At 37.3% G+C, this 25,422-nt stretch overlaps 2 protein-coding genes across 2 annotated transcripts in view; one reads left to right on the plus strand and one right to left on the minus strand.

The window, feature by feature from the left end:
- sertad2b (SERTA domain containing 2b) overlaps window positions 1-11,492 on the minus strand; it is a 44,505-nt gene extending 33,013 nt beyond the window's left edge. The window contains exon 1 of the mRNA XM_056257120.1: window positions 11,244-11,492. The gene's annotated coding sequence lies outside the window, so the exon portion shown is untranslated. The remainder of the gene's footprint in view (window positions 1-11,243) is intronic.
- Window positions 11,493-14,996: 3,504 nt separating this feature from the next.
- slc1a4 (solute carrier family 1 member 4) lies at window positions 14,997-25,005 on the plus strand. Its single transcript, XM_056257126.1, has 8 exons — window positions 14,997-15,556; window positions 17,227-17,269; window positions 19,209-19,274; window positions 21,152-21,318; window positions 21,630-21,863; window positions 22,602-22,796; window positions 23,127-23,261; window positions 24,368-25,005. The coding sequence occupies exons 1-8, from the start codon at window positions 15,042-15,044 to the stop codon at window positions 24,624-24,626; spliced, it is 1,614 nt and encodes a 537-aa protein (XP_056113101.1). The 5' UTR covers window positions 14,997-15,041; the 3' UTR covers window positions 24,627-25,005.
- Window positions 25,006-25,422: the final 417 nt, after the last annotated feature.

The following is a 25,422-nucleotide window of genomic DNA, read 5'->3' on the forward strand; positions in this document are numbered from 1 at the left end:
AAAAATCCCATATATTCAGCAAAAGCGTAGGCCCAGTCTAAATGTAAACACGAAGAGCGTTACTTTAACTGACATGGTAAATCTAACATTGGCATGAAACACTGAAGGCATTTTTAAGGTTTCTTGCCCTCCTCCCTAAGGCAGATATATTGCTAGTCACACAGGGAGGCCGAGCCACAAAAAAGTGGTCCAAAATCGGCCAATATTAGTTTAATAAATGTCTGATAACTGATAAGACACTAATATATTGTGCATCCATAGTAAAGGTGTGTGATATTGACAAAAAAATATATCTCGATATTGAAATATTAATTTTTTTTTTTTTTTTTAAAGAAAAGGAAATGATACTTTAAATATTAAAACCACCAGTAAGTTTCACAGATTCATTCAGGAACAAAGCAAGTGGCTATCTTTGAGAATGAGTCATTAAATCGTTGACTTACCCGATCTGTTCAAAAACGTGGATTCATTCAGTAAAAAAACACTGCTGTATTGCTCAGAGACACCATTTTTGTTGATGAAACAGATGACAATATTGTGTCTAAAATGTAAGTCAGTTCATATTAATTTGTTTATTGCACTGTTGTCAATATCACATTTGCAATCATGATGATATTCAGGTAAATAAAACAGCACTCTTACTTGTGTGATATTGTTATATCATGATACACATATAAAAAAACAAGAACTCATACAGGGACGTTTTTGCCCCCATTTCTTAAATGATTGCGATATTATCATTGACAATGCATCTTACACTCCCCTAATCCATAGTGAAAATGCTATAAAACTTTTGGCTTATTTTCAGTTTTAAATTAGACTTTGAATCCAAGATTAGAATGACCAGAACATGACCTTTGACTTTTAAACCCCACTCCAGTTTTGTAAAAAAACATAGACTGTCAGAAGGAGTTGGTGGTGTCTCTGTCTGTATGTTGTACTCAGGCAGGACAGTAAGTAGGTGTCTATCTCTTGCTTCCAAACTTTATTTATGTTGGCTACCATGATGAGGATTAAACAGAAATACAATATTTGTCTCCTATCAGAGCTGTAAGGTACTCAGTTTCCAGCTGTAGCCAGCTGACAATACCTGTCAAACGCAGGTCACAATGCTGGCAACCCACCCAATCAGAAGGGCGGGAATCTCATATGGCACACAGTGCCCACAGCCTTTTCTCACACTCAGCCATGATTTTGACCCTGACACACTACGTGAATGAGTCGGATTAGATATCGAGCATCTGTTTGATGAAGCGGTGAAGGCGTCTGCCTGGCCTGGCTCTCTCTCTCTGAGACAGCTGCTGTGCTATTAGAGCTAGATGTTCCGATGGTTCACACCTCAACACTGAACACATGATAATAAAAAAAAGTTTCTCTAAGGTTTCTCTCCATAACCTTCATCTATATCAGTAGTCTTCAACCTCCTGCTGGATCAGGCACCCCTGTATAAAACTGAGTGTTGCATGTTAAGCCTGATCTATAATATATGAAAAATGCAACAGTGCATTTACATTGTTATGATGCTTACATAGCAAAGGTATTGCACATTACATACATTTTTTATTTATTTTTTACGTTTTTATGTGGGTGTGACAATGAAACATTTTGGTGAACTTAAGTTACATTTAATGTTGAATTAAATGTACTTTTTAATTACAATTTTATTTTATTTTAAATTCATGGAAATTAATATTTTACAATAAACAATGTTCTTTTTACAGTAAAAATTGAGGGGGGAAAGTGTCTTACACGGACACAAAAAATGTTCACAGAAATTGGAGATCAAATACTTGGAGGACCTGTTGAAGACCCTTGATCTATAAATTGACTCTGTTCTTAATCATAGAGTTGAAGTATCAGTGCTTTAAAAAAAAAAACTTAATCAAATTAAGAAAACAGGCCATCATGCCATCAAGAAGTTTTGAAAGACCACTGCTTACAAGAGTGAACTTGCTTCAGCACATCAGTTTCATTGTTTCTGTTACCTTACTGCACTGAGAGGCCTTTTTGTACAAGATAGTTATTTTACAGCATTTGGCGGTGGGAGAAGAGAAGTTGGCTCAATGCGGTGTGATAATAGACAGTTTTATAATAAGAGTCGACTTTGCTCCACTCCACAGACATAATGAGGAGGTTGGACGAGAGGGCCAGGCATGTGAGAATGCGCCCTTTATTCCAGCAGCTCAGAGCCTCACTAAAGCCTCTGTTGTGCGGGCCTGGCATACATTTATGACACAGGGCACCAAACCAGCGCCGGTTCTGCGTCTTTGACTACAACACGGGGCTCAGATGTTAACACATGGTGCATACAGTGCAATGAGCCCACAGCCGTTAATCAGCTGATAATTATCCCGTTGGTGTAAACACAATCACGACCACAGGCACCAGAGTGACTGTGGAATGACAAGAGGTTTATTATTGAAGTATTCAGTATTCTGATAAGGTACCAAGCGTGTAAAGTAATGACACCTTATGTAAACATGGTATAAATCGTAACTAAACCTGCACATCAAGAGACATATCTGGTATTGGTGGCATAAAATAATAAGCTGTGCTTTGTATCTAGTTGTTGAGGTAGGGTTTTGATCTCTCTTACTGTACTCAGTGTCCTTCTGCCTGTCTGATAAGATCCCCGAGACAGACACACCCCCGGATTCTCCTCATCTATTATTCAATAATATCAACAATTCACAGCACAATGAGACTATAGGGAAGAGACCATTTGAAAAGCTACAACAACGCTATGCCTCACAAAGAGACCAGGCAGCATGCAGGAGTTTAATGCCTATGTAGGCTATTGTTTCTCTGCATAAGGAAATTAATGAATGCTAATAGATCAATAAACAAATTACAGTAAGAATGGTTTCAAAAGTGGTAATCTTTGGCAAGACAATGTATTGTAATATATGTATTTAAATGAAAATTCATCATTCACATATAAGAAGAATGTATTGCCTGTTATTTTGATTGCAATTAAAGGTACTGACATTTTCAAGCATAAAAAAAGATGAACAAAAGTATATATTCTATATAGTCTTTTATATAGACTGCAGTGCAAGTTTGGGGTCTGTAAGATTTTTAAAAATGTTTTAAAGAATTATTTTTGCTCACCAAGACACATATAGCAAAAATACAAAACAAAATATTGTGAAATCTTTTTTAATATATTGAAATATATAGAAATATTTCATTATTATCAATGGTGAAAACAGTGTAACCGTGATTCATTTTTTTTCAGGATTCTTTGATGAACAGAAGTTAAAAAAATGTTTTAAACAGCATTTATTTGAAATATAAATATTTCACATTTGATCAATATAATGCATCATTGGTGAATAAAAGGTTCAAATTCTTACTGACCCCAAACTTTTGAAGGGTCATGTACAACTCTTGAGTCATTATTCAATAAAAATCTAACTCTCCTTGGCGCATTCATGAGGAAAAATAGCACAAATGAAAAAATTTTTCTTAACGATTCTATTGATACAAAAAAAATGAATTGAATTACAAAGTATGAATGTATATAAATTTGTTCACAAATCGCAATAATTTGTCTCTTAAAATCCAGTTTTTCTGTTACTTCGAAGATCTGGGATATGGCACACAAAGACCACTTTAATGATACCTTTATGGTGCTTTTTCATCCTTTTAAACCTTTAAAGCAACATCCGCAATTCATTGTAATTGTATAGATAACACAAACAGCCAATTTCTTATTTTTGTCTTCAAATGAACAATAAAAAATGACACGAGGGTGCGTAAATGATGACAGAATGTTCATTTCAGGGTGAACTGTCCCTGTAAGACATGTTCACTGCAGGTCAGAGATCTTGTATGTCCATTAGAAGATGTGTGCTTCACTGCTTAGTCATCAGAATTCCCCTGCCTTCTGCAATACGCAATACACACACACACACACACACACACACGCAGGAGCGTATCAAAGGAAACCTCAGGGAGAAAAAAAACATGCCTGAAAACGTACCACACCACAAAATTATTCAATTATCAAATATTACTGATTACAGCTATATATTTAAAAGAAAAATGTTGACAGAACGACTATCTAGTATCAAAGTGCTTTACATGGGGATCTCCTTAACCACAACCAATGTGCAGCATCCACCTGGATGATGCGACGGCAGCCATATTGCTCCAGAACGCTCACCACACACCAGCTTATTGGTGGAGAGGAGACAGAGTGATGAAGCCAATCAGTTTATAGGGATGATTAGGAGGCCATGATGATGGACAGAGGCCAATGGGCAAATTTGGCCAGGATGCCAGTGTTACACCCCTATTCTTTTTTCAAAGGACATCCTGGGATTTTTTTAATGACCACAGAGAGTCAGGACCTGGGTTTAACATCTCATCCAAAGGAAGGTGCTTTTTGACAGTATAGTGTGTCTCCATCACTATATGGGGCCGGGCGTCAGAACCCACACAAGACCACAAGGTGAGCGCCCCCTGCTGGCCTCACTAACACCTCTTCCAGCAGCTACAAGTTCTCCCAGGAGGTTTCCCATCCAGGTGCTAACCAGGCTCAACCCTGCTTGGCTTCAGTGGGCAACCAGTCTTGGTGATATGGCTGCTGGCCTTATATGTTTATTCCAAGCATTTATTTTTTAAACCACTGACAAATACGAAAACATGAAACCATTCACACACAAACTCCCCCCTATCCAAATTAAAGAGGTGTTTACAGACAATGTATTCAATCAGAATTGATCATGGATATGCGATTATTTCACCGCCAACATTCAACCATCTTTTTTAAAAAAAAACATAATATTTTACACAAGAGCAGAAGACATTTTTTTTCTAATGCACAACTTATGCATGCTGCACAAATGTTTCTCATGCTAGAGGGAGGAAGAAAGTCTGGATTGAAAATATGCCAGATAGACAGACAGAGAAAAAGAGAGCAAGAGAGACTGAGATTCTTTATCAGGGGTTTTCCTGCATTTTTTGGAATAATATATGAAATAATCTGTGTTTTTGTGTGGGAATCACTAAATGCATTTCCTAACTCAACCACAGTGTGTATGACGGGATAATGCAAACCTTACTTGTTAAGAATACTTGTGTGAACTGCTGTACAATGTACAGACCTGACTGAGTGACCCATTTGAACTCTACCGATAATTTTATACTTTAAAACACTATGGAAGAAATCAAACATTTCAACTGAACACTCTGAACCACAATGACGAAAGAGTAAGAACTATGCCAATTACTGTAGTAACATCTGTGGTAAGGTAACTGTGTCTAAATTCATATTAAATAATCAGTCAGGGCAAGGGAATGAGGAAGTCTTCTTTGTTTTTATGACAACCCCAGTTATGGTTATAGATTAAGTTTGGATAATAAGGAGGATGAATGCTCATGGCTATAGTTAGATTATTTTATATAGCCCAATAAATAAATGTCAAATTTGGTGTCAATTTCGAAAGATGCAAACAATTCCAGATGCTTGGATCAATAATAACTATAAAAAAATAATTATGTTAAATATTAATCAACTAACAACCCAGTACATAAACTACCTCCAAAAACCATTTTGACAGAAAAAATTCACAGACACATTCAATATTTCCATGTCAGGCTGAATGGACATACAGCTATGTTCAACATTATATCCACAAATGCATATATAGAGCATAAAGTGAAGAATGAACTTAGCATTGGAAAGCATGTGAAGCTTTCATGCACTGTCATGGTGTGTGCAGACGCTTCGCATGCCTTATTGAGCCATGGAGAATGCCCTCTGAGCTATGCTTTTCCAAGGCCCCTCTCCGGCTCGTTCTCTCAGCCCTTCTCCTTCTTTAAAGGTGGGTGTATGAAATATTAATGCTGCAGTACAACTGGCTGTAGGAGAGCGGCCTCTCTCTTAATGTGTGTGCGTGTGTGTTAGAGAGACAGCCGGCTAACTCTGGCATTGCTGCTGTTCCAGAGACACCCGATCTCTACAAGCCCAACCGGCTGGGGCCTTTGCTGCTACTGCTGATCATTTGAGAGTAAATACTCGAGAACACTGACTCAATATCAGCACTTTATTATAATGGAGATAATCATTTAGATAACCGAACACCAAGTATAAGCAGGTCTCAAGTGCTACTTGTATGAGTCAGGATATGCATATTCTTTCAAATGTCTACAAGTGTAAATGACTGGATCTTTCTTGACCTCATCAAAGATAATTGCTGAAATATGCTTATGAATGAACACTGGTATTAAAGCAACTTGTATCATCAGTCTAACTTTGAAGATGAGAGAATCAACCAAATTTCTCAAACGAGGATCATTGGGGGGGGGAAACCGTGCCTGTGTCAATATTTCCTTAAAAATGCTATTACATTGCGTCTTTGCATGTTTTGCAAAAGTGTCAAAATGAAATGTCCAATAAGTGGTGCTAAATGAGTGTTCAGTTTTATCTGAAACAGATTAACGTGAATCTGTGCATGTTTAATTATATTGGATGTTGGATAATGTATCATATAATAAACCTAACCGATAGTGTTAACAAAAGCAATTCATATGACCTCCTTCCTCCGTACGATTTGTCTAGACCCCAGTGATGGGTAGGTTTAGGGTTTAGGATTAGGGGTGGTCCTTCCTGATGACGCTTTTTGAAAAATCGTATGAATTCGTATGAATTAGCCACCTCGTAAAATACATAAAAATTGCCTGTGAGATTGGGTTGGAAATTCTGTCAGGTGCGCTACCGAGCTACTGTATCAGAAAGTTATGTGAAGTTATAAAATAACTTGTGCAATGAAGGGTGTTTTTGAAGTATCACAACATGTCTAGTTCTAATGTTTTTATAGCCAATCAAGAACACTGTTCTTGAAAATTAACACAAAATGCACATGAAAAACACCTGGACTAACCTTTACTATTGTCAAAGGGAACTTGCAGGATAACAAACAAATCTGGTGCTGATCAAACTATGTTGAAAACCTATATAACACAGCAATACAATACAGCAATACAATAAGATGCAGGCCACAGGTTATAAAGTTCTTAAGGGGAATTCTGACATCTCTCTAGAGGTTTAGCATTCAAAATCCCCAGGTCGTCAGTGTGCCTGACGCTTCAGAGTTCAATACAGTGAATGTGCTTCCTGCACATTATAATGAAAAGCAGGTCACTGCCCCAGGCACTGGCAGTTCATTTACACAGAATTCAATGCAAATGCATTTGAGCAATTCAGTAACACTGGACTCATAATTTATAGCACATTAAAACATTAAAGACTGGCAGAAAATGTTCTTTGACCATGTTATGGATTTAAGTCTTCCATGGGGAGCTTTTTCAGGCTTGGCCTAAGCACATGTTAAAGGAATACAAAACAGACAGTGGAATTACAGTCAAGAAGAGTGCTTAATGAAACTATAAGCTCTACTTGCTCCTAACTGGCGAACGTTATCTCCATGAGGCTCTGTTACACAGGATACTGCCTTTATCCATTCAAGCTACACACTGCAGCTAAATACAGTTGTAACCCTCTCTTCTGCTTGCTTAATCCCGCTCTGAAAACAGAGTTGGTTATATATGAGTGTGACTGACAACAGTATTCTACAACCAAATTAACTTCTGAGTGGCACTCAATGGAGAAAGATGCTTTTTCGTCCGTTTTAAATTAAAAAAAAATTCACTATCATTTGTTATTGTATTAAGGAAAATGTCAAAAAGTCATGTGCATTTGTAACGGCATGAGGCTGAGTAAATAATTACATAATAGTCATTTTCGGTGAACTCTCTCATTAAAATCAAATATTGCGTAAAAACTAAAGGTTTGACAACATAAATATTTTTAAACCATAACAGGGGCTGGAAAGCATATCAATTTGTCAAAAATGACCTCTAATGAGGTGATGAGTATGAACTCTCAGCTCTCTGATCCAACAAAACACTGTACAAGCACAACCTAACCTAATCTGGATTATCAACTAAATTAGATGTGTCTCTAATCCGCAATTGCCAAACTCTTGCCTTAACCACTTGATTCCAGACCGGCAGGACACACAAACCAGTACGTCTTCCATAACTGTAGTTACTGTACTGATCTTATTGTGAAAGAATCATTTAAGTATATGTTTTATTTTATTTTTGACCTTGTAATCTTTAATTAAAATATCATAACCTTCTGGTGAAATGACAGACTTCTCTCTGGTGATGCAGGACTTCTCCAATCACAGAGCTAGTTTGAGAATTGAGATAAGGAAAATCTGAGCAGAACCAATCACCGGTGATCATCGCGAGATGAATACTGGTTAGATAGGTGGTCCGACAAGCTCTGATGTCATGCTTGCTGAAAAAACTCTCGCGAAAGGAAGGCAGTAGTGCAGGATTGTGCAGTCGGAACAGTTGCTCTCCACGAACTGGACTGATCAAAAGCTCAATGGGAAACGACTTGCTAACCACACAGCTTTATGCTCATTGGTTTAAACACAACCATGGTGTATTGTTTCTTTTCTAAAATGTTTGATTTTAAAACTCATGTTTTTATGTGTATAAAAAAATGTGTGAATATTCCCAAACTCTCAAGTCTATGGGATATGTAATTGTTAAATATAAAATAAATCTAATAAACAAGTCTGTATTGAAGTAAAAATGGATGGAAAACACATCTTTCGGCTGGAATTAAATAACAAGAATGGTAACACTTTATTTTACTTGTTACACGTTACATAGTTACTGTAGTAATAACTACAAATTATACATAATTACATGCAATTAACCCTAAACCAAACCCTAATCCTAAAACTAACCCTATAAGTACATAGTTAATTATTATTACTCAATACTTTAAATGTATAATTACACTGTAACACTGACACCTTCAAATAAAGTGTAACCGCAAGTATTATGGGTGTCTTGTTCATCATTTATTTTCATATAAAAACAAGAGAACTAAAATGACATCAAATTTATTAGCAACCCAGCGCATGAGCATGAATCATGAGATATCCGCCTTGATCTCGAAGGTGTCTGATGCACAACATAGAGAGAAGTGTCAGACTTGTCTGCACTTATTTCACTCCTCCCCTCAATACACCCGCCTACTGTCGTCTGAATTCCAGGCGAGGCCATCTCAAACAAGCCTATTTAGTCCAGTGGTTCCCATCCCTGGTCCTGGAGTACCCCAAACTCTGCACATTTTGTATGTCTCCCTAATCAAACAAACCTGATTCAACTCATCAGCTCGTAAGTAGATGAGCTACTTCAAAATCTGAAGGGTACTTCTCAATTAGAAGTCTGCATCCTAGTGAGAGTGGAGTTTGTTTGATGACGAGATATTGCCTTACTAGGATGCAGCCTTCAAATTGAGAGCCACCCCAAATGGTTGTGTCAGATTAGAGAGACATCCAAAATGTGAACTTATTGGGGTACTCCAGAACCAGGTTTGGAAACCCCACTCACACCTCAAAGTACAATCAACAATCAGTGAATTGATGTCCCGTCATAAGAAATCTTTACTTTTGTTTCATCACAACTTTAAAAGAACATTCATTCAGTAATTTTCTAGCCGCAAATGATACAGGTGTGTTTTGACCAAGCCAAATTTTCCTTTGAATTCATGCGATCTTGTAGCCTGGATGCCAGCCCGAACCCCGCCCAGAACATTTTTGGGTCGGGAAGTTCGGTCTGGACTCGATCCATTGAGGAGTAATTATGATCGGTTCAGAATTAGTCGGGCCAATCAAATTGCCAGGGCGGGCTTTATACGATGATGGACAGATGATCTGCAGTTATGTAATCATCACGTTATCAAAGAGCGCTTGGGTTGAACTGGTTTCTGATGACTGCCGCTGGAGAACTGAGATGTATACATTCCGCTATCGCGTCTGTTGTAAAAGAAATCGACAGCGCATTCATTTTAAAAGACGAACAGAGAACTGCAATCAAGGCATTTGTCGATCGGAAAGATGTGTTTGCCGTCCTTCCAACGGGATTCGGCAAACGTTTATTTTATCAGCTGGCTCCGATGGTCGCTAAGAAGATGGGACGCAATGAAAACCCTGTGGTTGTTGTGGTTTCTCCTTTGGTCGCACTCATGGAGGACCAAGAAAGAAGCAACACTCATTATTAAATTTTTTATTTAAATAAGATTGGTTGTAGGTCTATCCAATTGAGTGGGAGTTTTTTTTTTTCTGGTTCGGTTAAGACACGCCTCATAATCAAAGCCCTATGGAGCAGTATCAGACTCACATTCTGACTAGAATATGAGTATGACGAAGTCAGGCTATAGCGATCTTGTGTTTCACATCATGATGAAAAAGTTCCCACCACAGATTTTCACAGATGTTCAAGCTGATCCCTTGAATTTGCCACATTGACCAACAGAAAAATGCATGGTTTAAAAGTGACTTCTGTGTGAGCTGTGCTTCATGAATTGCTACAATACTGGCAATGGACATTATTTTTTCCCCCCTACTGTGACTGCACTTTAAGTTGTGCATTTTTGAGGTAACTGAAAAGTTGTTTTAAAACACTGTTAAATTGCACATATACTTGCTTGTAAAGATACATACTTTTAATACCCCTTTCCTTTGACCTTCTTTGTGTGTTTAAGCCTTACTTAATGGGTCATAATTGACTGTCTATTATTATCGCAGCAATCATTCCATAAAAAAAAAATATTTTAGCTTTGGAAGATGCAACAGCAGCTTGCACTAGCCTATTCATTTCTATTTTTAGCTCTTTAGTTATTTGAGAAAAAAAACCTCTGAAAGCCAGAGCTACTGGTAACCAAATAGAAAATAGAGAAAACTCTTTAATCTTTAGTTAATAAAAATCTAGCAGGAATACTGTACAAAACATCAAGTAGGCTACTGTACGTTATATGACCGAACAACGCGACAGCATGTCTCAAAGGTTTTAGAAAACAGTTATATAATAACACCAAAACAAAACAAAAATGCATAGGTTACTCGGGTCGATTACAGAAAACTATCAACAACACGCAGCAATCATAAGAATGTCGTCGTGTCTCTCCTCGTTTAAAACATTACTATTTTGCATCCAGAGAACGGGCTTCTACAGCTGGCAGGTTGTGTTTACATATATGCCAAGTTTGTAGACTTAGGCTATAGCCTACACTGTATGCAAACAGGTTACTGCTGCTGGGGTCAGTACATGCAAGTCAGGCACGCTTGCAGGAACGACCCACCACATCAAAAATGACCAGTCAAAACACACGACTTTATGTTGATAATTCAGTAGGAACGTCAACTCACCCTTCTGAAGGACTTGAACGATCCGGTTAAATGAGTGTAAATTACTGAGTGCTCAGCGGATTTATTCTCGAATGCGTTTACATTGTATCAGTGCTTTCTGCATGCATCGCTGGTCGACATGAATTCACATGGCACTTTTTAAGCGTCCCGTGCCTCGCCAGCCTGAGAAAAAGAAGTAAACAGTTGCACACGAGAGTCAGACTTCACAGTGCCCCCAAAAGTAGTAGTAGGCAGGTTGCCTTCGGTGACTGCGCGTGGTCGCAGTTGCAAGACATTGGATTTGAATGATAGGTTGTTCTGTGAGTCGAGGCGGAATCCCAGTTCATATGTCCCGCCTCCTCTGGTAGAATCAACCAATCAAAACGCAGAACAAGGCTGCTGTTCGACATGTTATTTAAAGAGCCTAACAGTTAGTAATGTGGTATTTACAGCACGATGAAAAAGTGACGGAGCAAAATGTGAGCTCATAAATCAGTCTAAAAGTCATGTCACACTGACAAATTATGCATGTGGAGAATATATCTGGACTTTTAAATGTATATTTAAATATAATACGTATAATGCGTCGCTGCAATACTGTAGGCTACTTGAAGCGTCAATGGTCATTTCTAGCGGACTTTAGATGGCCAGAGTTGAGTTCTTCAAGTGGCGGAACTGAGAAAAGGCGACAGCATGCTCTGGCAAGATGCCCATCGACAGCTTGGCTCAATCTTTTTGGTTACAAGTTCAATCTCTGCTGCATAACAGGAAATGGAGTGTTCAAAAAAAAGCCTGCCACTGCGGAAAATATGCATTATCTAAAATGAAGGGTAAAAAAGCAGGGAAAGTGGTGAAAGATGTGTTTTCTCTCACATGCTTGTTCTTCAGTGAATTCACCGGTAAAGGGAAATATGGAGTGTTTAGGCTACTTCTAATGTTTGACTAAATGGGACAAAGAGCCAAGAAAGTCTACCTACGTGTGTGTGTGCCACAGCTGATGGAGCGTGGTCTGATGGAATAAGTGCAAACAGTCATTAATCTTGGGAGTCTGACATTTGATTTCAGGTTTTCAGGGTAAAACTTGCTGCCCTGACATGCTCAACATTATCTGTTAATCCTAACCTCCCTATTAGATTGTAGGCCTCTGAAAATAAAAATAAAATAATAATAATGATAATATCAAGTATAGTAGCCTATATAGGTACGTGTAATGTTATAATTCTCATTGAGTTAAGTCACTTCATAAATCACCATAAAATTATGAACATTTTTTTCTAAGAATAAAAAAGTGAAGAAGAACAAAAATACATGTTTTTTTTCTGTGTATCATATAATACAAGATTCTTTGCATATATAATAATAAGCAGCAATGATCAGTAGTGCCTGATGGTTTACAATCACTCAAACAGAGAAAGGACTTTGCTAAACAAAAGAATGCCATCTGGTGGTTTGAGAATACTATTACAGTCTTGAGGAGTTACGTCACTCTTTCTTATTTAAACATAGGCATATGTTGCCTGTCTATTCACATACACTACCATTCAAAAGTTTGGGGTCAGTGAGAATTTTATTTTTATTTTTTGGAGGAAAGAAATCAATACTTTTATTTATCAAGGACAGTAAAGACATGTATAATGTTACAAAAGATTCTATTTCAAACAAATGCTGTTCTTTTGAACTTCCTATTCATCAAAGAATCCTAAAAAAAATGTAAAAAAACTGTACAACTGACAGACCAACAACTGTTCCAACATTGATAATAATAATAAATGTTTCTTGAGCATCAAATCCTCATATTATACTGATTTGTGAAGGATCATTTGACACTGAAGACACTGACACTGGTGATGCTGAAAATTCAGCTTTGATCACAGGAATAAATTACACTTTACTATATATTCACACAGAAAACAGCTGATTTACACTGGAATCATATTTAATACTATAACTGATTTTTGTTGTATTTTTAATCAAATAAGCGCAGCCATGGTTAGCAGAAGAGAATTCTTTTAAAACTATTTAAAATCGTACCGACCCCAAACTTTTGAACGGTAGTGTATATCTAGTTTTTTGACAACCAAAATGCAGCTTTAAACCACAATTTAATATTTTTGGAGATATTTCTTAAAGTAAACTATAATCTTGCTTATAATGTACAGATTACTGTGTACATAAAATAGACCTATAAGTATATAGAACACTTTACAATAAGGTCTCATTTGTTAACATTAGTTGGTGTATTGACATGAACTAACTATTAAACTTTGTTAATGTTAGCTAATAAAAATCCAGCTGTTCATTGTTTCTTCATGTTAGTTCACTGTGCATTAATGTTAACAAATAAAACTTTTTTTTTTTAATAATATTTTAGTAAATGTTGAAATTAACATTAACCAAGATTAATACATGTTGTAGAAGAATTGTGCATTTGTTCATGGTAACTAAAGTAGTTAACTAATAATAACTAATGAAACCTTATTGTAAAGTGCTAAGTATGTTTATTTTTAACATTGCTAAATTATGGACGCCCTATTTTGGGATGAAAGTCAATTTTAATCCAATTGTTCTATGTGGTCTGATGTTACATCAAATCAGATGTTTGTTTACCCCCTTTCTTGTTGTATTATACTCTATTGCATTATTGTATTACTTTTGCAATACTTTTAACAATATTATACCTTTAATGCAAGCTACTTCTGAAGATTCTTTTCAGTGTACAAGACATAGTGGAGCTTAAAATCTTCACAGTCTTGTTCTGTCCAAGCCTCCTCACAGTGGGTTCAGTATATTATAGCAAAGACTGGAGAGCAAACTCAGCTTCCTGTGCTCCTGGATTGGCAGCTGTGAAATGTTATTTTTGGAACAGAATAGTTGAGGTTCAGGGGAAAGCAACTACAGACAGCTAAAACGTATTTACATCTTAGGCTCTTTTACTTGGGGAAAATGATCTATTGTGTAAAATCTTTACACAAAAATGCGTAGATTCTGACTATAACAATAAAAAAGTGGACACTAACTATATCTTATTATAGTCATTGTTCTTAACACATAAACAGAAATCTAGTATGTTTATTTAATAAATCCATGTTTTTTTTACCTATCCCCAGAAAGATGATAGATAGAAAGACAGACAGACAGACAGACAGACAGATAGATAGATAGACAGACAGACAGACAGACCGATCGATCGATCGATAGATAGATAGATAGATAGATAGATAGATAGATAGATAGATAGATAGATAGATAGATAGATAGATAGATAGATAGATAGATAGATAGATAGATAGATAGATAGATAGATAATATAAACCCTTTGCCTTGTTGCAATTTATTAGCACACAAAATGGAAAAAGCATTATGAAATTACCCAATAATAATAATAATACCAACAACAACAATAAAATTAATACATTGCACTGATTCAGAAACCTTTTGCCTTGTTGCAATGTATTAGCACACAAAATGGAAAAATAAATAAATATATATATAGCCTATGAAATCACCCAATAAAAAAAAAAAATAGGGCACCCAATAATAAAAAAAAGGCTAATAAAAAGAATTCATTGATTGGTTTTAGATATCAGCAACCCTTTGCCTTGTTGCATCATTTCATCGTGGTCCAGAAGTGCGCATGCCCTGAGTCTTTATCTTTGAAAGACCCCTCGCCATTGGTGGATTAGCACATGTCTATAAGTGCCGGCCGGTTTTTACAAGCGCTCTCCACTCCGCTCCGTTCCAAGCGCGCGCACGCTGCTGATGAGAAGAGCCTGGTACCTCTTATAAACGGGTGGAAATACTGAGCGTGTAGGGAAAATCATGGAGGAGAAGAAGAGCGAAATCAATGGGCACGGCGGGCACAAAAGCCCGTTGCCAGCGGTCTCAATTAAATCAGAAAAGAAAAGCTTTAAAGACAGGTTGATAGGCTTCCTCAAAAGAAATCTCTTAGTGATCTTGACGGTGTCCGGGGTTCTGGTGGGCGTAGGACTCGGGATGATGGTCCGGAACATGAACCTAACCCGAGCGCAGATGACTTATTTCGCCTTCCCCGGGGAGATGCTGCTGAGGATGCTCAAGATGATTATCCTTCCTTTAGTGGTTTGCAGTTTGATTTCTGGCGCTGCGAGTCTGGACACGCGCTCGCTGGGAAAGCTCGGAGGGATCGCCGTGTCTTACTTTCTGGTGACCACTCTGATCGCTTCATCCATCGGGGTCGCGCTCGCCTTCATCATCAAACCCGGCGTGGGAGCCGGAGCGCTGAACACCAACAACTTGGGGCTGGAAGGCTTGAGCTCCAACAAAGAGACAGCGGATTCGTTTTTAGACCTGGCAAGGTATCATTTTGGTTATGAAAATTACTGATAATATTATATAGTAGAAATTGGTGATAAAAATATAATTCAACGTGAGAAAAAAAGCAGACCATTATGGCAGCAACTAATCCGCTCCTGCAGGTTGCCGGTGTGTTTAACGATGTATATGTGCCACACACACACACACACACACACACACACACACACACACACACACACACACACACACACACACACACACACACACACACACACACACACACACACACACACACACACACACACACACACACACACACACACATACACACACACACACACACACACACACACACACACGAATGCGTGCAGATCATGTGACAATAATCTAATACTTTACATCTTCTTTTCTTTCTTTCTTTCTTTATTTTTTTAAGCTATTTAAGTCACCGACTGTTGCGCATTTAATTATTGCTCCAGGCATGGAAAGAAGAGCTGGAAAAACAACTGGAAAAATTCTCACATTTATGACAAAAAGAGAATGTTTTAGACATAAAGCATATTGGGAGTTCAGCACAATTGGGACATCAAGTAAAGTAGGAGAAAAATGATTTATAAGCTATACAAATTAGGAAATAATCAAATGTCACTAATGAATGTCACTAATGTCATAAATAAGGATCATTGTCATTCTGAAAATGTAATTTGACTGGAATCATCATAATGGACAACATCATGTTTCAATATGTATCTCTGTGAACATGAAAATCTATCAACAAATTGAACTGATCCTCTAAAAGCCTCTAAAAATTACAAATCACTGACTCTAAACTTTTTTTAATGTTTTTAAATGGTGATTGGATAATTACAAAAACATATTGTATTTAATTGGTTGTCTGTTTTAAGTGGCATATTTCTTTTTCTAACATGTCAATGTGTGACACTTTCTGAAACTGTTCTGATTGATTTTGACCATTATGCGTCATACTATTAACCTGGCTCACAACAGTTAAGATATTTCAGAGCCCAATTGTTGCTGTGCTATAAGACCAAAATTAGGCTATGGCTGAGGAGTTACCTTTCTGATGCTGGTTTTACATGATTTTTTTTGCAGGATATTGTCTTCATTCATCCAAGTTGATCTATGATGGACAAAATGGATGGACTACCAGCTGGTGGGGTCAAATTTAATCACAAAAAAATACATTATTACACGAACATACATGAACATTATTGTTCACCCTATTTGGACCAAATGTGCACATATCTTGAAACCTGAAATCTGTTAGTAAAAAGTCTTCAAAATTTCTCTTGTTGAAGTATAAATATTCTATGCAATTATTTAATCAGAACTTGAAGAATGACTGTATAATAGGCTTGCATGAACCTGGAGAAAATACACTCCACTTTGCCTCATAGTTCACAAGGTTACTAGATTAATCCTCTTTTAACTCAGGTCATATGATGAATAAGAACTAAAACTCAGTTTAGTTTAAAATAATCCATTCTGTAGCCTGAGTGACTGAATATCTGTTTAGATAAAGATATTGATCTGCATGGATCAATGCAAAACTTCCTTTACAGGTCCATCATGATGTAAACGGGTGGGAATTTAGCAATGGAACACCAGTGGTGTTCATCTGTGATGATAAGAGCCCATTACACATGTCTGCATCACTGGTTTATCTTTCTTGCTTGTTTTTCCTTTTCAGAAACCTGTTTCCATCCAACCTGGTGGCTGCAGCTTTCCGCTCAGTGAGTTACTTTTGTTATACGCACACACACGCACGCACGCACGCACACACGCACACACGCGGTTATGTCCTGAATGAATATTTGTAGATCACTTCCTCCATGTTAACAGCTCCTTCCTCTCTAATTGAGTCACAAAATGGAGTGACCATTTTTGTCCCTGCTCAATAAATACCTCCCATCCTCTCTCACCACTAAGCAACCAGGCAGTTACCATAGAAAGCTGATTCCATTCCTTGGTGCCTGGGAACCTGGCTTAGTTCACTGAGTTATACCACACGGTCAGCTGCTTAACAGTGAGCACACTCTGCTCAAAGGAAGGTCATGGGGTTCTGTGGTCTGGGTAGGAGATAACATCTCTGTCCCCAGACTGGAGCATGTGCACAACCTCACTGACACAAACTGAACAGGGTACCCAGTTATCCATTTGCAAAAAAATATGTTTTTTCTAATGGCCAGAGTAGCTTTAGAAAGAGAGACAGGGTCATTAGGTGAAAATAATGGGATGTTTCTTTAGGAGAATGTTTCTTTATCCAGTGGGATTTCCATCAACGCTTACCTGGATGGAGTCCAGATAGGCTTTATAGAAGATGAGACACGGATTAGCAGGATTAATACAGAAATGCCTGGGAATTATTTTAATGGCTAGTTACATATGAACTTGTCCAAACTAATTTTTGAAGATCTATTCCAGGTTGCCTTAATTATCTCTAACTGAAATATGTTTATAGATAAAATTTTGCCATCAAATGTAAGTCAACATCAGAATATGCAATCACAGTGTAAATTCATCTCATTAAAGATATGGCTGCCTGTGAACCTTTAACAGACGAGTTTCTGCTTTCCACTACACTGATTTTTATATGTAAACATATTTTTGTCTATTTAAACATAAGCTACCCAGATAGCAAATGACATCTGGCCCAGTTGTGGCCCACATCCCGCATGGCATACCGGCGATGACTCAACCTGAGTGTGGGTGGTAATAGCATCCGGGACATCTATCAACACTGCGCCAATATCTAGCTTTTTTTACGATGAAGTTAAACTTAACTTAAACTAAACTTTCAACAAGGCGGCTACTTTTGTTAAAGTTGGCATGAAATGGAAGTAGTGATTGTTTTTCTTCCCTATTGTGGCATATATCCGGGTAAAAAGCCTTCTCGAATGAGAAAAAATTTAGGGCGGGACTTGATTTTGTCAATGGGGAATTGATTGGATTGTTTGCTATTGCTGTGATCTCATTAGAGTGATGGGTTGTTCCACCCTCACACTGGTAAACAAGAGATATCGCTGCAAGAGGAAGGGGAAGTTATTTTGATTAAAGATTACGAAGGCGCATTAATAAAAATAATAATAATGTGCACTGATAAATAATTTATAATAAATACTGCAACATTCCATTAAAAAAAATAAGAATAGTCAACTTTGATTTCATTGTGACTTTAACACCACTCCCCCACGGTTTGGCTGCATTTTTACATTGCTGAAAAGAAGTTCAACCTTTAAAAACATGTCTCGAGACCCTGCATTATTTCCATAGTTCAGTGCCACTGCCACGTCTCACGTTTTTAACTTACTCCGATCGTACTTTTGAGGTAGGAAGTAGACGGAAACTAAACTGAGTGGCTTAGCTCATAGAATTGGATTTTTTGAGAAACAGGGGTTCTGAATAGGAGAGCTGTGGGGGGATCACTTTCATTGTCTCTGTGTGCACCAGTCTCAAAGTCCTCTTCAGCTAAACTTTAAATGCTGCTTTTGTGAGTATTTTGGCACTAGACATGCACAGAAACACGCTCAGTGCAGAGAAATAATCAAATGCATCCCAGTTCATGAAGCCGCACACTGGAACGGGTTGAAATCGGCCAGAATAGCTCTTTGATAAGCACTGCATGTAGTAGCTCATAATGTTTTCTTCCTCTGTCTTTTACTTTTGTCACAGTATATCACTGATTACAAGATGGTTCTTGTTGGAAATGGAACAAATGGAACCCTCATCTACCAGAAGGTACACAATCTCTTTATTTTCGAATAATAATTTTATTTAAAAATTATAAATTTTTATGTTACGATAATGATCCTATTCCTATATTAAGCATGCACTGTCAACAATTGTCAACACATGTCACTTGCTGAAATGTCAATTTAACTCAGTAGTTTTACACTTTTTTTTTATTAAAAAACTCAAGTCCAGTTAGGGCTTTTTGGCTGGTTTGTCTCAGACCACTCAGTAGTGTTTGGCTCTTTGGCAGCCTTGAAAGAGCTTGCTGTTTGTTTGCACTGGGCCAGGGTGGACGCAGCCGGTTTTGCTGCTCCTGTCCTACTGAGCACTCAAGCAGCTGGAGATGGCAAGCCTTTCCCAGAGGGCCTCCCATGTGTCTGCAATGCATTCTAGTCGCAGCAATGTGCTTGTAGAAGGACTCAGGATGTGCTAAGAGATATTCACATTTCAAATAATTTTCTAACGAACATTTTCTGTCCTTATAGTAGTACAGTCAGCCTCAAATAAATATAGTTACATCCAGACCCACATGCATGCAGATTTCCACAGAATTAGAATGACCTTCATTCACAAAGTTTATATGTCTCGCCCAGGACATATAGGCCTACATTTTGCAAGCAATTTTGCTTTTAAAAGACATCTAATAGCCGTCCAAACACAGCCCAGACATCTAGGCTAAAACAAGGCAAGATTTACCATAACCTCTTAGAATCTTAGATAAAAGATTTATCTACCATAACCAATCGCTAACGTTTGGACATACGTCACAACTCAAACTAGCGCACCTCAACGTCATCGTTCTCAGCCACTCCCTCTGTTCGCTGATTGGACCGGTAAAATATTGATCGGAGAAAACCCAAGAATAAACAGCAAACCCAGACGCAGTACTGAAGGAAAATGAAAATTGAGCGGAAGTACGCAGGAGGGCGGAGCCAGGCTAGGAATATCATACATCTTGCAAGTTATTTAAGAAAAAACAACATGTAACCAAATTCAAGGTTATTTTGACTTGAAGTGGGGTACTCATAGCCGGACTATATCGGGTCTATAGTTAACCTAGACGGTGAAATGACAACTATTGCTTGCTGGGTTGTATATTTGTTCATTGAGAATTGTACCTAATTTGATCGATTTAGCACACTTTAATGTTTAAATCTATTCCATCAGTATTATCTTCAAATTCAGTGCAAAAAAGCAAATAATAATTCACAGATGGAAATGAACTACTCTATCTAGTGCTGTATGTGATTAGCCTTTGTATAAATCATTGGGTCTTCTTCATTACATCCTGGCTCAGCTAAAATGTCTCGGATCTGCTGGTGCATGGGTAAATATGTGGGCAATCCCTCAGAACGCTTGAGGTCCATAATTGCTTAAGTAGGGCTTACAGAACAACCAGTGCTGTGTGCCAAGTGATGAGCCATGCCTGGATGTGTGATAAATCCCAGAACAAGAGAGGGATTCTGTTGAACAGTAGCTCAGTCCCGTCAGATCTTCATCACCTGTGACCCCACAGCCATGACCGCTGAGGAAAAGTCTGTCTGAGAGCCAAGGTTCATGACGTTTTTGGCTTTTGAAAGTCACTTGTCCATGAACAGTCATATCAAGTTCAGTGACATTGCATCAGTGAGTGGGAACATTAGTTCATATAGGTTACTTAAATTCAGCACTTATCAGAGCACATTAATACGTCACATTTTATTGCTTAAAATAACGTTATCATCAGATTTGTTTTGCTGTTGCATTTTTCGCCTTTAACCAATTCTCAATTGTATGCTGCCAAGAAAACATTGAAAAGGCTGAGCGGCAATATCCTAATATTTGAATGTGTACTTATGTAAGCCACTTTATAACAATGACAAACATGTTTTGGTGGGTTTCAGGTTCCCTATGGAACAGATGCAGATGGAATGAATATTCTGGGCCTTGTTCTCTTTGCTATGGTTTTTGGAGTTGCTTTGAGAAAGCTTGGGACAGAAGGAGAAGAGCTCATTCGCTTTTTCAATGCCTTCAATGAAGCCACTATGGTATTGGTGTCGTGGATCATGTGGTAAGTAAAGGTCTTTGATCAAACTGACATCTAATCCAGTCGAAGGCGCAAAGCCTTAATGTAATACAATATAATGTAATGTAATTTATTACATCATATATTGTCCCCATGATATATAATAGGGACATGAGGAAAAAATACACGTATATTCATATAAAATATTGCAGTATTTGCAAGTACAAATGTGTAAGTACAAAATGCTAAAATATTATTTTAATATTCAACACTGAAATCTTAAAGAATGCGAAACATTTTATATAAGTTGCACTATGCACATGATGTCTGATACATTCTGTTTTTTTATCCTTCAGGTATGTGCCATTTGGCATCATGTTCTTGGTTGGCAGTAAGATTGTGGAAATGGAAGATGTGGTTCTTTTGGTCACTAGTTTGGGGAAGTACATTTTTGCCTCTATCCTGGGCCACGTCATCCATGGTGGCATTGTCTTGCCTCTTATCTACTTTGGGTTCACTCGTGAAAACCCCTTCAGTTTCCTGTCAGGCCTCATCACACCTTTCACCACAGCCTTTGCTACCTGCTCCAGGTAATCTGTTCTGTTTCATTTGTAGTCCTAAAAGCAGGTTTAGTTGAGCTAACCTACATTCTTTTTTCTCTAAGCAAAAAATTGCTTAATACAGGCAATAATGCAGTTTAATGTTTGAGTTAATTCGTTTCCCAGAATGTGACTAAAAAGCTTTGTTTTCTTTTTTCCTGGAACCACCAGCCTTGCTAAATCTTTAGGAGTGTTATTGGAAATGCAAAAACCTTGATATGTTGGCAAAGGAATAAATTCTGGAACGGTCTTTTCCATAATTAGATGGTTCATTTGCAGTCTCAGTCCTTAGACCAATCCAAGGCAGTGTTGTTATTGTTAACTAAAACTAATGCAAAATGCTTTTGTTAACTGAAATAAAGTTGAAATAACGTTAAATGTAAATATTACATGAAAAACGTAAACTTTAAAAACTTTAGAAATGTTAGAAATGTTGCCTTTGCAACTACCTTAAATAAATAAGTTGAAGTTGAAGTAATAAATCAAAAGCATATAACAAAATTACTAAAACCTAAAATAAAATAAAAGCTAATTTAAAGCAATAAATACTATAATAGTACATAATACTAAAATAACACTGATTCAAAGCCATTATGTAATGGTCCTGATGTTACTAAAAGTTGGTTATATACCTTTTTTTCCACCAATAGAATGGTTATGACCATTATTACATCTATTTTGCCGTCTAGTTTGCCACTCAAGCCTTGTCTGTTTTCTGTGCCTGTGCAGCTCAGCGACCCTGCCCACCATGATGAAATGTGTAGAGGAGAACAACGGTGTTGACAAACGAATCAGTCGGTTTATTTTACCGATTGGAGCCACTGTCAACATGGACGGAGCAGCCATTTTCCAGTGCGTTGCTGCTGTGTTTATTGCCCAGCTCAACAACGTTGAACTCAACGCTGGCCAGATCTTCACAATCCTGTGAGTGTACATCCCTATGAGGTCTTTCTTCAATCAGCAGGAGTATTCATAGATCCTGTGAACATTCCTATATCTACAAGGCAGAGATGCTAAGCTTGATCTAAATTTACAAGCAACACACACTCATTTTCTGGAGGCTGTCCCAGTGTGACAGGTTATGCAGTAATGGGCGATACAGAACTGAAGCTCTGATGGAAGGATGGATGTTGATAGCTTTTAGCATTATGGCACTTAACTCCGGGGAATTTGTCCCTGCAGTAAGTGTACCATTGGTCGCTTTGAATGGAGTGTCTGATAAATGACTGCTCATTTGCTTATTCACATGTGCAGGGTGACAGCCACCGCTTCCAGCGTGGGAGCAGCAGGTATTCCAGCGGGTGGGATCATCACCATCGCTATCATTCTGGAGGCCATTGGTCTGCCCACCCATGACCTGTCACTCATGCTGGCTGTGGACTGGATTGTGTAAGACAACTATTCCCATTTAACAAGTTAATACGTGATATTGATATTGTAAATTAATACACCGATTAATTACAATTAACCTCATATATCAGTATTTGCTGAGTGTAGTAATTTTGAGATGCCATATCAGTGACAAGTTTACATTCACGAAAGGGAATGTGATTAATTGCATTTGATTTTTTTTACATTTAAAAAAAAAAATTATGTCAACTATTTAAATGTATTTTTTCTTATGAATAATGCTTCATTAAGAGTAAAAATTAAAAGAAGCATTAAATTGATAAAAGTGACAGTAAAAAAATTCTATTTCAAATAAATGCTGTTCATTTGAACTTACTATTCATCAAAGCATCCTGAAAAAATGGTTTCCACAAAAACTATTAAGCAAAGCAACAGTTTTCAACATGAATCATGATAAGTAATGTTTCTTGAGCAGCAAATTGGCACATTATAATTATTATAATATATTACATTTTAAATGATTTAAATACAAAACAGTTATTCTAAATTATAATTATATTTCACATTATTTCTGGTTTTACTGTATTTTTTTTATCTAATAAATGCAGCCTTAGTGAGCATAAGAGACTTCTATGAAAAAAAAAAAAAAAAAAAAAAACATTTAAAATTCTTACGGATCCCAAACATTTGAACGGTAGTGTATCTATTTACAAAGTATATATATATATATATATTAATATATTAAAGGTCTTTATAAAATGCACCCTCCCCACATATATCATCATGAAACCTGATAGCTTTGCTGTCTATTTTTGTTCTTAAGGGTCTTTTAAGGCTTCTTATTAGAATTAGAAAAGTTATACTTCTATAATAAGAAACTCATATTCTGTATATGCATACAATAATATATACAGTTTCAAACATAAGGACACAATGTAAAATTTTCAATATGGAAATACAAAACATTTATTTTATCCAATGCTATTTGAACCCATATTTGTACCTATGACCTCGGCATCGCTATAGCGCCATGGTCTACTGTTTGAGCTACATAAAGGCATATAGAATTAGGAATTAGAATATAGAATAGAATTAGGATTTTCTAGCCCTTGAGTTAACAAACTGTGTGTCTGATGTGTGATCAGCGACCGCACCACCACAGTTGTGAACGTGGAGGGGGATGCCCTCGGTGCTGGAATACTTCACCACATCAATGAGCGAGAGATGAAGAAACAACAGCAGCAGCCTCAAGAGGAGCAGGAACTGCAAGAGGTGAAGGTGGAGGTAGTGCCTAATGTCAAGGCAGAAGAAGAGACCTCCCCTCTCGTCACACACCAGAACCAAGGAGAAAGCTCCTCACATGAAACACTCAATGAAAAGGACGGTCTGGAGTCTGTACTGTAAAGTGTTGACTGTGGTCTAACATCTCTTTCTTCACTCTTTTCTCTCTTTAAAAACCACTACATGATGAGTGTGAAGTTTACGTCAAACGTAAAGTCTACTCATTCCTGTGAAAGGAACACTAATGGTCAGTTTGCTGTTTTACATATAGTTTGGACTGGTTTTTGTTATGATAATCTTATCCAACTGTGCCAAAAGGATTTCTTATAATAAGATTTTGTGTTTGAGAACATGTCCCAGATTATGTGCTAAATCAAAAAGGGAACATTTCCAGTCTGTGAGCAGAGATGGGTAGTAATGGAAATCATTCACAGACCTCTTGCTCTGTTTGTTTTCTATATTTTGACAGACTGTGTGAAATATTAACTATTTCAAAGATACACCGGAAAGTATTTTCTGTAAATATTTGTGTCCCTAATGCCAAATCCTGTTGCATTGTGGTATAGTCTGGTGATTTATTGGGGACTACCGGTATATCAAAACTGCATGTGTGATTGTGAAGTAGCCTAGCCTACTCCTGTGATTTCTAGCTGATTTTAGAGCTTGTGCGTTATGGTTTCAGTACATTCAAATCTGATTTAAGTGAACGCCAAGCTCAGAGATAGAGACAAAACCCAGGGTCACATGTGATATTCAACCTGATGATGAAACACTGTAGATGATCAAACATTTCCTGATAGACCTCCGTTCTCTACATACTTTTTTTTTTTTGACCCAAGAACATCACCCATGGTATCTAGTGACATCTAGTGGTAAGTGGGATTATAAACAAAGAACTTGTGACTTTTTTTGTACATTA

This window comes from Rhinichthys klamathensis, unplaced genomic scaffold (assembly GCF_029890125.1).
Source record: "Rhinichthys klamathensis goyatoka isolate OS25496 unplaced genomic scaffold, OSU_Roscu_1.1 h1tg000135l_1, whole genome shotgun sequence".
In the NCBI taxonomy this organism is placed as follows: Eukaryota; Metazoa; Chordata; class Actinopteri; order Cypriniformes; family Leuciscidae; genus Rhinichthys; species Rhinichthys klamathensis.